The 16,473-nt window shown below is 35.4% G+C and overlaps 1 protein-coding gene across 1 annotated transcript in view; it reads right to left on the bottom strand.

The window, feature by feature from the left end:
- Positions 1-16,473, bottom strand: part of STK3 (serine/threonine kinase 3) — a 301,757-nt gene that overhangs the window by 252,899 nt on the left and 32,385 nt on the right. The window contains exons 2-3 of the mRNA XM_019757652.3: positions 15,418-15,498; positions 5,554-5,682 (exon numbers count right to left, since the gene is read on the bottom strand). Coding sequence (XP_019613211.1) covers positions 5,554-5,682; positions 15,418-15,498 — 210 coding nt within the window. The remainder of the gene's footprint in view (positions 1-5,553; positions 5,683-15,417; positions 15,499-16,473) is intronic.

Genomic DNA, 16,473 nt, shown 5'->3' with positions numbered 1-16,473 from the left:
TATATATATATATATATATATATACACACACACACATATATATATAGTTTTGCCTTTTCTAGAATGTCGGATAGTCAAAATCATACAGTATGTAGCCTTTTCAGGTTGGCCTCTTTCACTTAGTAAGGTACATTTAAGTTTCCTCTATGTTTTTTCATAGTTTGATAATTCATTTCTTTTTAGTGCTGAATAATATCGTTATCTAGATGTACCAATTTGTTTATCTATTCATCCACTGAAGGACACCTTGGTTGCTTCCAAGTTTTTGGTAATCATGAATAAAGTTGCTATAAACATCCATGTGCAGGTGTCTGTGTGGACATCAGTTTTAATTTCTTTTGGGTAAATACAAAGGAGCACCACTGCTGGACCATACAGTTAAAAGTATGTTTACTTTTGTAAGGAAACTACCAAACTGACTTCTAAACTGGCCGTACTATTTTGCCTTCTCACCAGCAATGAATGGAAGTACGAATACCTGTCGCTCCACACCCTCACCAGCATTTGGTGTTGTCAGTGTTCCTAATTTTGGTCATTGTAATAGGTGTGTAGAGGTATCTCATTGTTGTTTTAATCTTCATTTGTCTGATGACATATGATATGGAGCATCTTTTCAGACGCTTATTTGCCACTGTATACCTTCTCTGGTTAGGTGTCTGTTAACGTCTTGGGCCCATTTTTAACTGGGTTATCTGTATTCTTGTTGAGGTTTAAGAATTCTCTGTATATTTTGGATAACGATCCTTTATCAGACAAATCTTTTGCAAATATTTTCTATGGTGTATTTTTTTAAAGTCCTCTTATTATGGGCATGTGATATTAAAATAGTTAAGAAATGGCTATTTTTCATTACATAAATTTCATTAATATCCTTCTACCATCTTAACAGTTTTCTAAACTTAATAGGGGTAATACAGAGTCTCTACAAAGGGAATGTGAACATTCTCCTGTGAACACCAAATTTTTTCTACTATAAATCACAGCCATTTATTTCTTGGCCCATCCAAAATTGAATATACATACACATGAACTGATACAAACTGTCAAAGTTCATCAGAAATCCTTCAATATGGTGATTTTCAAACTTTGTGTGTGTGTGTGTGTGCGTGCGCGCGCGCGCACCTCAGAAACAGTGTTAAATGGAATGTTACCCACAAACATCAGCAAACAGAAGATTAGGAGGAGCTGCCCTGGTAGTCTGAGAAGGCCAGCGAGAAATGCTGGCCTCCACGTGGATCACCTCTCCTCTCTGCCCAACATATCTAAATCATCTTTCAGAACTCAGCTTACGTATGACCTCCCTAGGGAAGTTTTCCCTGAATCCCCAATGGTGAGGTGTTAGATAACCTTCCAACTCAACTCACACAGCTTCCCATACTTACCCCATCACAGCTCTTACCACACTGTATTGAAACAGCCTGTCCATCCACCTGTCTTTTCTATCTGACTGAAAGTCCTTCCATCATCTGAGATTCTCTTGTGTGCAGCACACTGAGCTACACTCAGAAGTAGGTACTCAATGTATTGGTTGAATGAATTAGTAGTGAATAATTGTGTGCCCTAATGCATGTGATAACAACACATATCTCTTGGTTTAGATATGAGAAGTCCCTTCTCTAGAGTATAAGCAACAGGAGGGCAGAAGCTATGTCAACTGTGGTTCCCCTGTATCCACATTACCTGGCACATATGAGGTCTGACAATTACCTTCGAGAACTTGTTGCAACGATGTTGCTAACCTTTTTTCATATTAGAGAGATTATTCATTATAACTTTGTACCAACTGGACAGTTAACCAAGTTTACTATTTGGAAGTGCTGAAAAGGCTGCGTGAAAAAGTTAGATGACCTGAACTTTTCGTCAACACACGGCTCTTGCATCACGACAATGCACCAGCTCACATTGCACTGTCTGTGAGGGAGTTTTTAGCCGGTAAACAAATAACTGTATTGGAACACCCTCCCTACTCACCTGACCTGGCCCTCAATGACTTCTTTCTTTACCCCAAAATAAAGGAAATATTGAAAGGAAGACATTTTGATGACATTCAGGATATCAAGGGTAATACGACGACAGCTCTGGTGGCCATTCCAGAAAAAGAGTTCCAAAATTGCTTCGAAGGGTGGACTAGGTGCTGGCGTCAGTGCATAGCTTCCCAAGGGGAGTACTTCAAAGGTGACTGTAGCAATATTCAGTAATGAGGTATGTAGTCCTTTTTCTAGGATGAGTTCGCGAACTTAATTGTCAGACCTTGTAGTATTCACAAGTATTGCTGACCAGCTCTTGCCTCCACCCCTAGTAATGCCTTGAGGGTGCTTATCTTTGAACTGTTGGAATCTTTTTATAGACATTGTTTTTTTCAGCACTGGCCCAGAAGTCAGCAGATGTGGGTTCTTATAGCATCCCAGTTATTAACTATTTATGCGATCTTGGACAATTCATGTAAAATCTCTAGGTCTCATATTCTGTACTTGCAAAATAGTTCTTTAACATGCTTTAGTACCAGAAGCCTTTTCCTCAAATAAAATTTTAGAAAGAGCCCCAATACAGTAAAAAAGATGAGTAATGACTAAGTTTCTCATTCTGCTCAATTCTTCACTGTTTGAGGGAGATACCCCTAGAAACATTTCCTTAAAGCAGAATACGTTTAAAAAATTCTAAACCAAAATACATACATAGGTGCAGTCTAGTATTAACATTCTATAATTTATACATTCAACAAATATTTATTAAATACCTACTTTGGCCAAGCACTGGACTAGACACAGAAGATGCAGCAATAAACAGCGCAGATGGGTTCCCTCAAATATTTACGCCAATATCCAATATTAAACACACATTAAATATTCACTAAAATGAACCAAAACAAATTAAAACACCCTCTGGTCTCTTTTTATAGTGCAGAAAGCAAGACTATTTACCAAACGTCCAAATAGCTGAACAGAATAACAAAAATATTTCAATTTTAGGAATGCAAATCTCATTTTTTCTCTAACCCAAATTCCACTGTTTTATGTGGGAATTTTTCAATTTGTACTGTTTTCTTAATGATTTTCACATCAAGTTCTCAATAACACATCTACGTTAATAATACCACAAATTTTAACGCTCTTTCCCATACTACTCATACATATCACATCCATTCATATTCATTCAACAAAAAGTACAATGCTAGGCACTGTAATGGGTGCTAAGAAATATGATTCCTTCTCTCAAAGAATTAAAAGAGCATAAAAGTAGTGAGGACATTTCAGAAGAAAATCTATAAGACAGTGTCATCAGCAGTATCAGAAAAAGAAACAAAGATGATACTCAGTTTTGTTATTGAAAGACTAAGTAGATGATGCCATTAACAGAACAGGAATTTGAAAGATTTGTCTACTATTAAAATTCTAGTTTTAGAATGTTAAATATGAAGTTCCTCCTGGTATTCCAGTTGAGTGGCCCAGACATGAATCAGAATGTGTGGCAGAATCCAAGACATAGTCCCAAATTCAAAGAATTTAAGAGTCAGGTGACAGAGAATGCAAGGGAACAGGTGCTTAAAAGAGAAACTCAAGTAAGAGGGAAGACTGGAAGCATGAGTACGGATCAGATCATAAAGGACCTTAGATGCCATCCTTATGAGATTGGATCGAGCTAAGCAATGGGGAGGGAGCCACTTAAGTTTTAAACAGGGAATGGCTTGATTAGGCTTACATTTTAGAAAGATCACTCTAGCTTCAGGGAAATAAAAGGGTTAGAAGAGTCAAAAATGAAAGACAAGGTGAACAAACAGGATGCTATTGCAGAAATCTGAGTAAGAGCTGATATGTTCCAAGATGCACAGAGGTTAGAGGAACAGATGTATAATAGGCACTATCTGAGAGCCTGCCCTTCCTACACCACCCCCAATTAAACTCTGCACACGCTAATCCCGGAACTATTCTTAACCATAATAATAAAATAATAATAGCAACATGCAAATATTAAGCACCTGATGGGCCCAACAGTATGGTATCCTCAATCTTTCCTTTTCTACATCATTGTGGGAATTACATTCTTATCAAGTTACCAAATTAATAGCAAGGTCTGTGGAAAATTTACAATTATATATTTTTATCTGAGGACTGAGGAATGTATTATTTTTTTCTGTAACTACTTGAATTTCCACTTATATAGCTTTATGGAAAATATGTAACATAATCTTAATATATAGCACACAATAAATTAAACATACCCAAGCAACAAAGTTCCTCTATGATTATTCAGTTATTTCATTAGCCAAAAAGCTTATGTGGATCTTATATACTGTTGGAATAGAAAGTTTTCCATAGATCTCTTACTAATAGGGCCCTGACTGGCACTGATAATCTGTCCAGATTCCCCTAAGACACGAGCTCTAAGTTAGCAGGTGTCAATTCTGATTAATAAAACAAGCCGACGGTTTCTGGGAAATCCCTTTCCCCGCTTCTTCCCTTCTTCCTTCTGCCTGGAATGTAGACATAAGCGTAAGCCTGGAGCTGGAGCAGCGCTCTTACAACCATGAGATAATAAGAATGAGAGCAAAGGCCATATGCTAAGGATGGCACAGTACAAGAAAAGAAGCCCGAGACAGCTGTTTCTTTGTTGCTGCTATACCAGCCCTAGCTCTAGACCTTTGGTAAAGGGAGAACAATAAATTCCTCTTTGATTAAGAAACTATAGCTAAACACAGTCCTAATTTATATATTCTACATTCCTTATAAAGACCGGGCTACTTAATAGGGTGTATAAGACCCTTCATGATCGGCTCCATTGACTATACAAACTCATTTCACACAAATCTCTGTCTCCTATTTTCCCACTGCAGTAATTCTAAACCTTATCAGAATAGCACATACCAGGGAGCTATTTTTTACCTCTCTACCTGTAATTCTCTCTACTCTCTCAGTCCTCCATTTCCTCATCAACTTAACTCTTTCTCAGCATCCCAGACTTCCTGACTCCTGGCTCAGAGAGGTACCCTGCCTCCTCCTTCTCACATCACCCCACGCACCAGGCAGTATATTGACTGAGCTGTATTATAGCTATTTGTTTAAGTATCTGTCTTCCCAACCAAATTACCAGCCAGCTCCTCAAGAAGAAGAGCAGTATCTTAGTTTTCTTGGTATTCCTAGATCCTGGCACAGTAACTAGCCCACTGGGTGCTCAATAAATGTTTGTGGAATAAATTAGAGTTACATAAAACATGACAGTTTTTAATTAGTGAAAACGGTTATATAAACAAGACTGCTAAATGACCCTCCGTTAACATAAAAAAATAATTTTCACCCATGAATTTGTCCTAAAAATGGGAAAACTGAGTATCATTTATCACCACATGTTGCTTTACAACATCATTTATGCTTAAGAGCTGCAAGTACTAAAAACAGCCCTACAAAGCTACCCCCATCTTCATTGAAGGATTAGTCTCACTTCCATGGCAAGTCAGAAAAGAAAACTAAATAGATGGCCAAATAATACATTTTATTGTACATTATTAGCAAAACTCATCAAAGTGGAGGTACATAAAGAAATAAAATCTCTTCATACCTGTCACACTGCTGCATTATGGAAATTTCTTTGATTATTTCCTGAAGATCGGACTCAACCGGCACCTGCTTAATTGCCACAACTTGACCAGATTCTTTGTGTATTGCTTTAAATACACTTCCATAAGATCTAAAAGAAACCAAGAATTTCTTTATTTTTTTTCCTTTCAAATATCATAACTATTAAAGAAAAACAGTCTGTGAGTTTTTGCCTGCAGTCTTTCCTAATTTAAAACATGATTTAATTGCGACAAATCAAAGTAAACAAATAAGAAAAGTGAATTATACCTTCGTTTTAATACTTCAATTATTGACTTAAAATCAAGTTAATATATAAAGACTTATTGCTTTTCTTATGAATGAAAGAAATACTTACAGTTTGTCAACTCAAACAAACGCATTAAGAAGATATAAATGGAAATTGAAAGAATGAAATATAGAATAAAAATAGCCAAAGTCTCAAGTTAGGGGAAAAGGCTGGTATCACCTTAAGCAAAATCATCCCATGTCTGTTCAGACTGCTTAAAAGCAACTGAAACCCTCAGCTGGGGACCACATGATACCAAAGTTAGAGAAGCAGGAAATCTGGTCCCCCTCCCCCCCCACAAGTCACTGATCCAAGGTATCCTCAAATGCTCTTTTCACTATCTTCTCCTCAAGAGCAAGACCACATACGCACGGGTAAATAAAATGAGTAATAGGATCTAAAGGCCATTTGCCCAAAAACAATCTGTTGTAACTTGAAACATTGTCAATTAAATATTTATGTGCTTTTAAAAAGCAAAAACAATGAGAGAGTGTAGCCATTTATACACTGGTATAAATTAGAAAACAAGGTAAAAACTGCTACCACTTACTAAGTTCTTATTATAAGCCAGGTACTATGTTTGGTGTTTCACATGCATTATCAAATTGAACGCTCTCAATTGTGATGTAAAATATTATTATAGTCATTTTAAAAGAAGAGGAAACGGAGACTCAAACACCCATAAGGAGCAAGGTCAGATTCAAACACATTTTGACTCCAAAGATCATGTTCTTCTCACTGTATTATCTCTTCAGAAGGCAAAGAGCAAGCCGCCGGAAGACACGGAGTATTTCCCAATACTGGGAAACTATGCAGAATCACTTTCAAATTTACAATCTTTTAAAATAAGAGAAAAAGTGAAAAATACGTAATAAAGCAGCTACTTTAATAAAATGGATTTTCTCCTATCCTCTATTTCTTTGGGCTTTCTGAAGTAATTTAATTTAGTTTGCTACCCAAAGTCACCTTTGGGGTTAGGTGTGTGTGCGTGTGTGTGTGTGTACAGTCCTAATTTATACACAACACACACATACATTTCCCCTTAAAAGCCATACATATACCTATAAATGATATACGTGTGTGTGTGTGTGTGTGTGTGTGTGTGTGTGTTCTCTCAATACACTACAGTTCAGTGCTAGATTATCAACTGCCAATTAAGCACACTATCATTTTCTTCTAAGTCCTTCTCATCACTGAAAAATAAAGGCTGGGAACCACATTTCCCAGAATTCTCTTCCTTAAATGGATCCCAGTTAAGAGTTTGACGATGAGAAGAACATGCATGAAATCAAATGGCACAAAGTTGAGGAGAAAATCCATCATTCTCCAGAAGTAGTTGTAGCAGATGCACTGGTAGATATAAGATACACAGCTGCTTTCTGCTGAGCTTTTGTTAACTACCATACTGATACTGCCGTCTGAAATAGTCGGTGGGAGCTTCTCAAAGATTCTTAAGGATTCCAGAAGATCCCCAGTGAGCTACTGAAAAATAATCATTTCACTGCTTCAAGCTGAGATCTTCAGCATTGGCTTATCTGACCTTCAGCAGCAGATTCCACAACCTTTGCACCTCTGGCCCTTCCACAAGTCATCTGAGTTCCTAATTTTATAATAAACTCTTTATACCCAGAATACATAGAGTAGCTTTTCTTTCCCTGACCAAGCCCTGCTACCAATAGTTTTTGGTACAGGAAGTAGTTCTAGGGCAAAGAATCTTAAAGATAGGAATCTTGTATTAGTTCTTTCTTAGTTTTGAAGATAGTAATTACTTCAATAATGCAAATGACAAATAGAACATTGATAGTCTATGATGTTAGGTGGCAAAACAATTATTGAAAGTATTACCCTTAGTTGCCTGGAGTCTAGACAAAGCTTTAGAAGATCAACTACCTGTATCAATAGAACGTTATGGTAAAATAACAGTACAAGGACTGCAGAATGGGTTGGCTACCCCTGCCTACACTGGAAAAGTTACATAACATATATAACAAGTTCAGGCCTTAAATTCCCAGCTCAAGACTAAGAGAACCAGAAAACTTCTGAATGCCCCCCAAAAGAATGTCTTAATTCTTGTAGGCATAGGGCTGAGACTTCTGAGAACCAAACTCAAAGTCTAATTTTGTGGGAAGTTGAGTTACAGTGCAAACGAATTCACAACATCACCAGATCTACTACATCAGTTAGATTTTTAACTATAAAGAGAGGTACCCAGAGACATTTAGGTAGATTATTATTAATCTGATATTATTTATTATTATTTATTATATATATATTAATTATTATTAATCTGATAAACCCCACCAAGCCTCCCTTGCCAGCAAAAGCACCCCTGTCACCCAGTCTGAGAAGATCAGCCTCACAATGCCTAACAGACTCTAACAAGCCAGCTGAGGCAGTCACTTTTCAGGGAAACATACATCCTCCTCTATACCACCTCACCACCACCTCTCACTGCTTCCAAACCTATAATTACACTCAAATCCCCCAGACACCAGGGAGGTGAATAAAAATCTGACCCAAGAGCATCTACTATTCATACCAAAAAAAAAAAAGAAGTTGTAAGATTTGTCTGTTTTTATGAGCAGAACTCTAAAGAACATGTGTGGAAATGAATTCGAAGTTTTCCCGAGAGAAAGGAATTTATCGATACGGATACAAGACCAGAAATTCCAGACTCAGTATTATCTCAGTTGGGAGTGTCCCTAACAGTTCGCTCAGCTAGTGAAGTGAAGAAACCTGGACTCAACAGTGCCTTACATTAAGTGAGGTGCCAGCGATCCTCAGGATACACTAGAGGAAGAAGATCAAAGGCTCAAGCAGATGGAATACTGAGATGTATCCATTACAAGGGACTTGCCTGCCTCCCCTTCCCTCACTATGTTTACTATGTTCAAAAGGGTCCAAGAGGATATTCCTTTACTAGCATCACTGAAAGTTCTATAGCGCAGCTGACAAATAACAGAGATGCCAACTCCTTAAATTTAACGGATGAAGGGATCCATTCAGAACAGAAGAGAAGTGGCACATCTTTCCACCCGAGACAAGGTGGGCATGGTAACTATAATGGGTCTCAAAGGAAGGCTAAATTACAGCTTTCTTTTCTTTACATCTAGGTTTTGTTATTAAAGCTATGCTGGCTTCATAAAAATAACTGCAATTATTTGTCATTTAAAGACTAGGTAAAATTTAGCTGGTATATTTTTTTTTAAGTAAAATGCACATAACATAAAATTCACCCTTTTAAACACTTTAAAGTATTTCAATTTAATGGCATTTAGTGCATTCACAATGCAGTGTAATCATTACCTCTATCTAGTTTTAAATCAATTGGAATCTGCTTTCTGTCTCTATGGGTTTATCTGTTCTGGACACTTTATATAAATGGAATCATACAATATGTGACTCTTTATATCTGACTTCTTTCACTGAATATAATGTTTTCAAAGTTCATCCCACACTGAAGCGTGTATCACTACTTCAGTCCTTTCAATGGCAAAATAATATTCCATGGTACAGATATATCAAATTTTGTTTATCCATTCATCAGGTGATTGACATTTCCACATTTAGCTACTGTGAATACGACTGTTGTGAGCTTTTTACCCTTTGTAATTAATAAATAGATATTTAACTGCTTTTCCATCTTTTCTGTGGTAACTGAACTATTTCAGTTTTAACTTCTTTGGGGGTCAATTCACACAATTTATATTTTGTTATAAAATCACCTACTTCTAGATTTTCAAATAAGTTGTCATAGAACAGCATATAGTAAATAGTCTCTTAATTCTTCAAATCATTTCTTTATCATTGGTTGTATCTTTTCGTATTCCAATTCTTCTATATTTTTGCTCTTTTTCTTCAAAGTCAGAAGGGGTTTAACTATTTAATTGATCTGTTCAAAACAACAGATTTCACACATACTTATCATTTCTAATTTGTTTTCTATTTCATTAATTTCAGCTTTGCCCTTGATGAATTTTTTCTTCCAAGTTCCTTTTGGTATATTTTATTATTTTTCTAAGTTCTTTAAATAAGCACTAAATTCTTTCTTTTTTTTTTTTTTTTTTTTTTGTTCTTTCCTCTTTAAAGTAATAAAGGAATTTAAAACTATGTATTTTCCCCTAATTACAGCTTTCCCGTATTCCACAGGTATTGATATAACTTGTTCTCTTCTTCATTGTCTCCTGGATAATTTGTGATTTCCTCTTCCTAACACATAGATAACCTCAGACATATTTCCTAATTGCGTAAGTGTGGGTTTTCTTATATTGTAATTAGTTATTTCAAATTTTAGAATAAATAGAAATGTGACCTGCAATATCTCTTTTTTTAGAATTTCTCAGATGTTTTTAATCAATGGTCCATGAACAAACCAAAAAAAGGGAGGAATGCAAGTGTATGTGTATATGTATGTACATATATAAGTATACATATATACTTTATAGTTACGTATATAATCAAGTTTAATGATTACAATATTTACTCCTTCTATGTCCTTTCTCTTTTTTTTTTTTGTCCAATTCTGAAAGAGACATATTGAAATCTCCCATATGAATATACTTTTATTAGATTCCCTTGAAGTTTTTAATATCTTTCCTTAACTAATTTAACTGTCATGGTGACATGTTTCAATATAAGTTGTTTTTTATTTCATTACCTGATGTCCTTCGTTGTTCTTTATTTACTTACTTCAGATCTTTTAACTAATTTACCTGATGTAAATATTACCACTCGTGCTTTTTTATTTGTATGACTCTTCCTTATCTGATATCTATAATAGGAAATACCCCTATATTTGTACCTTTTGTATTGCATGAGCCTCTTATAAACAGCATAGAGAGCTACATTTTGCACTTTGACCCTGATAGTTTGTCTTTTAATGAGCGAATCAACATTTGGTGAAAAATATATTTCATTCCTTCCAGCTTACATATATCTTTTTTTATATTTTTGTTTTCTATACTTGCTTTTCCTTGTAAAACAGCTGACTACAGCTGTTTTAATTCTGTCTTGTGCCTTTTATTTGGAAGCTGTCCTATACCTTGCCATTTCATTAAATGTCCCAATGTGCTCAAAATGAAACATGTTTCGCTACCATTATTTTAAAATCATATCAATTGTTCCTCTGCCAACATACCGTTTTCCTCACTAAGACACTCTACTTACATCTATTACTCATTTTTCCCTAAGTAAAATGAGTCCCAATATCCTGAAAGATGGCCTTTTGTTCACTTGCCTAACAAAGTCTAACTTTTTCAACCTTATTGATAATGAGACTGTCATATGGAATGAACTCTTGGGAATCATTTTATAACACATTTCTTGCTTTCCTTATATCCTATTTACTCTGAAAAACACTATTACCAAATCTAGCACAATCTAGTTTTTACAAAACCTACTGATTGCTAAAGAGTATATTAATTTTAATTATTATTACTATTCTTTTTGTTCTCCAGTTTTATCGACATACAATTGACATATAACATTGTTTTAGTTTAAGGTGTACAACATAATGATTTGATATATAGTGAAATGATTACAATAAGTTTAGTTAACATCTGTCACCTCACTGAGTTAAAAAACACTTCTTTTCTTGTGATGAGAACTTTAAGATCCACTCTCTTGGCCACTTTAAAATACACAACACAGTATTGTTACCTATAATCATCATGTCCCCAGAACTTATTTATGCTATAACTAGTGGTTTGTATCTTTTCACCACTTTCACCCATTTCACCCATTCCCCATCACCCACCTCTGGCAACCATCAATTTGTTCTGTTTCTATCAGTTCAGTTTTTAGACTCCACATGTAAGTGAGATCATACAATATTTGTCTTTCTGTCTGACTTATTCACTCTGCTTAACGCCTTCAAGGTCCATCCTGATTGTTGCAAATGGCATGATTTCCTCCGTTCGTATAGCTGAATAATATTTCCTCGTGTTTATATACCACATTTTCTTTATCCTTTCAACTATCAATGGACATTTAAATTGTTTCTATGCCTTGGCTATTGCAAAATTATGGTGCAATGAATGTGGAGCTCCAGATATCATTTCCTTTGTGTGTGTGTGTGTGTGTGTGTGTGTGTGTGTGTGTGTGTATATATCACCTTACTATAATACTATAATATATACACACATATATATACACACACTGTGTGTGTGTGTGTGTGTGTGTGTGTATACTGGGGGTGACAAAAAAAATGTATCCAAGTGGATAATTTGGTCAATGTTGCTCAAGCAGTAGTTCACCTTAATCAGAAGTATCTGGAACCTGATGGTAACCACTTTGAGCATCTCTTGTAAATGCAGAAGTCAAACGTGACTTGTATTCATCTTTTGTTGCCAGTATATATTGAGTATTACAATTTTAATAGTTTTCCTTTCTTAAAATGTATATACATTTTTGGCACCTTCTGTGTATGTGTGTACATATACATACATATATACATACATTTACATATATATGTATATGTATATATACACACACACTTATACACACACTCAGAAGTGGGATTACGGGATCATATGGCAGTCCTCCATTTACTTATTTGAGGAACCTCATACTGTTTTCTACAGTGGCTACACCACTTTATAGTCCCATTAACAGTGTACAGCAGTTCCCTTATCTCCACATTCTCACCAACACTTGTTATCTCTTGTCTTTTTGATGACAAAAAATAGTCTAACAAATATGAGATGATATCTCATTTTGGTTTTGATTTGTATGTCCCTGATTAGTGACACAGAGCATTTTTTCATGTATCTGTTGCCCAGGTTTATGTCCTTTTTGGAAAAATGTCTCTTCAGTTCCTCCACCTATTCTTTTAATTGGAATGTTTGGTTTGTACCTATTGAGTTATATGAGTTCTTTATATATTTTGATATCAACCCTTCTCAGATACAATATTTGCAAATATTTTCTCCCAATACCCTTTCATTTTATTGATGTGCAGAAGCTTTTTAATTTGATGTAGTCCCACTTATTTTTGCTTTTGTTGTCTTAGTTTTTGGTGTCAAATCCAAAAAATCATTGCCAAGACTGATATCAAGAACCTTACCCACTCCATTTTCTTCCAGAAATTTCAGAGTTTCAGGTCAGAGGTCTGACAATTAAGTTCGCGAACTCATCCTAGAAAAAATGCTACATACCTCATTGCTGAATATCACTACGAATTACTGATAGGTCACCTTCAAAGTACTTCCCTTGGGAAGCTATGCACCGACACCAGCACCTACTCCATCCTTCAAAGCAATTCTGGAACTTTGGAATCTTTTCCTGGAATGGCCATCAGAGCTGTCATATTACCCTTGATCTCCTGAATGTCATCAAAATGTCTTCCTTTCAATATTTCCTTTATGTTCAGGTAAAGAAAGAAGTCATTGGGGGCCAGATCAGGTGAGTAGGGAGGGTGTTCCAATACAGTTATTTGTTTACTGGCTAAAAACTCCCTCACAGACAGTGCCATGTGAGCACTGTCGTGATGCAAGAGCCATGAACTGTTGGCAAAAAATTCAGGTCATTTTCATGTAACTTTTTCACACAGCCTTTTTAGCACTTCCAAATAGTAAACTTGGTTAACTGTCTAGTTGGTATAAATTCATAATGAGTAATCCCTCTGATATCAAAAAGGTTAGCAACATCATTTTGACTCTTGATTTGGACTCACAGAACTTTTTTGGTCATGGAGAATTGGCTGACTTCCATTGTGCACTTTAACGCTTTGTTTCAGGGTTGTATTGGTAAACCCATGTTTCATCACCAGTGATAACATGGCCCAAAACATCATCTTGCCTCTCCAAAAGGTCTTGGCAAACTTCGACTCTACTTTGCTTTTGTTCCTGAGTGAGCTCCTTCAGGACCATTGTTGCACACACCTTTCTCATGCCAAGATTTTCCGTTAAGATTTTCCTGTTTCTCTGTCAATGTTTACTTGGTCTGCTACGCTTCTCACAGTCAGCCGATGATTTTGACGTACAATTCAATGAATTTTTGCAATGTTTTCATCAGTTCTGCTTGTTATTGGCTGCCCTCACCTCTCTTCATGAGTGATGTATTTTCTCCCCTCAGAAAAATGTTCAATCCATTTGTACACTGCCATTTTCTTCATGGCATTATGCCCATAGACTTGGATTAACATATCCCTGATTTCACTTCCACTCTTGCCAAGTCTAGCAAGAAATTTAATGTTTATTGGTTGCTCTAATTCAAGCTCAGACATTCTCGCAACAGCACACAAAAACATGCAACAATAATGAACGCCACTCAGCAAGACATCACCCCACGTCGACACGAACACAGCTGACATACTGAGACACTGATATACCAAGGTTATGCAACCTTACCAAGATGTTTGTACCGTGCTGCCAATATAAGTGCACTGTTGTAAGTTCGCGAACTTAATTGTCGGACCTCGTACATTCAAGTCTTTAATCTATTTTGAGTGTATTTTTGTGTATGGTATAAGATAGGGGTCCAGTTTCACTCTTTTCCATGTGACTACCACTTTTCCAAACACCATTTTTTGAAGAGACGATAATTTCTCCATTGTATATTCTTGACTTCCCTGTCATGAATTAATTGACCACATATGCATGGACTTATTTCTGGGTTCTCTATTCTGTTTCATTGGTCTATATGTCTGTTTTTATGCCAATATCATACTGTTTTGACTACTACAGCTTTATAACATAGTCTGAAATCAGGGAGCATGATGCCTCCAACTCTGTTCTTTTTTCTCAAGATTGCTCTGGCTCTTCAGGGTCTTTTGTGGTTCCATAACAATTTTAGGATTGTCTGTTCAATTTCTGTGAAAATGCCATTGCACTATTGATCAGATTGCACAGAATCTGTAGTTTGCTTTAGATAGTATGGACGTTTTAGCACATTAATTCTCCCAACCCATGAATACAAACTATCTTTCCATTTATTTGGGTCTTCTTCAATTTCTTTCATCAATGTCTTATAGTTATCAGTTTACAGATCTTTTACCATCTTGGTTAAATTTATTCCAAGTGTTTTATTCTTTTTGGTGCAATTGTAAATGTGATTGTTTTCTTAATTTCTCTTTCTGATAATTTGTTATTAGTGTATAGAAACACAACTAATTTTTGTATATTAATTTATATCCTGCAACTTGATTGAATTCATTTATTAATTCTAACAGTGTTTGGTGGATTCTTTCAGTTTTTCTCTATATCTCATGGCATCTGCAGAGACAGTTTTGCTTCTTCCTTTCTGATCTGAATACTTCTTATTTCTTCTTCCTGCCTAACTGCTCTGGCTAGGACTTCCAGTCCCGTGTTGAATAAAAGTGACAAAAGTGGGCATCCATGTCTTGTTCCTGATCTTAGAGGAAAAGCTTTGAACTTTCACCACTGATATGTTAACTGCGGGCTTGTAATATATGGCCTTTATTATGTTGAGGTACTCTCCCACTATGTAATTACTATTCAATTCAAGCAAATATGCTCTAATGAAAGATTAATATTATATAGTATCTTTATCATTGTTCTGTCATTATCTAACTGCTACTTTCATATTTTTTGTACTTACCCTTCTCCAAGTTTCTCTAATACATCAAAAACTTCTTCAGGCTGCTTGGTCAAACTGTCCTCACTCAGCTTTTTTAGCTTACTGATGAGAAAAAAAAGAAGGAAGAAAATATTTTCTTTAAGACCTTTAATATAATTTTTAATTTTATTTTAAAGAACAAGCATTAAAAAGTATAAATAGTACCCTTCCAACCCCTGTCGTTAATCTCTATGAATGCCAAAAGAGATCTCAGATGGAATTATCATTTTCAGTGTTGTAAGCACATGGAGCTTGAAGACATGAGAAGGAATAAAATCATCCAGAAACATCTCAAAGAATAACAATTTTTATTAGTGTCTTGTAAAACCTTTATATAAATATTAATACATATTTTTATTTCTCCCCATTCTTAACACACAAAACAGCATTTTACATACACTCTTTTTTATCCACACTGTATATGTTGTTCTTTTCACTTAATTACGTTACCTATGTTGGAGATCTCCACAACATAAGTACATAAAAAGCATCCTCATTCTCATTCTTTTTTTTACATTCACATCCTATTTTATTGCAAAGATGTAGCATCTCTTACTCAACAAGTCCTTATTTATGGCTATCTAAGTTCCCTTTGCTATTATCAACAATGCTGCAATAAATAGGCTTATGCATAAATCAATTCACACATGTGCTGGTGTATCTGTAGGATAAACTCCCAGAAGTGAAACTGTGACGTCAAGCAAATACACTCATACACAAATACAAAAGTACATATACGAATAAGTATATATACTTTAAGTATAATCATGTCATAAAAAAATGTAATATACCTAATAAAATCACCATTATAACTATTATATATTATATGTAACGTAATATAATTATTAAAATTATTGATTACACTATGGTATACTTTACTATAATTGTACATTATATAACATATGTATATTGACAGATATCAGCAAGTTGCCCTCCAGGGGACTTGCACCAATTTATTCTCCTACCAGTAATACATGAAAGAACCTCTTTTCCCACAGTTCCACCAACAGAGTATTTAATCAAATATTTGGATTTTAG

Source organism: Rhinolophus sinicus, chromosome 6 (assembly GCF_057876585.1).
Source record: "Rhinolophus sinicus isolate RSI-liver-muscle chromosome 6, RSI-T2T, whole genome shotgun sequence".
In the NCBI taxonomy this organism is placed as follows: Eukaryota; Metazoa; Chordata; class Mammalia; order Chiroptera; family Rhinolophidae; genus Rhinolophus; species Rhinolophus sinicus.
The sequence above is the reverse complement of the archived record's forward strand: the minus strand, read 5'-3'. Positions and strand labels throughout refer to the sequence as shown.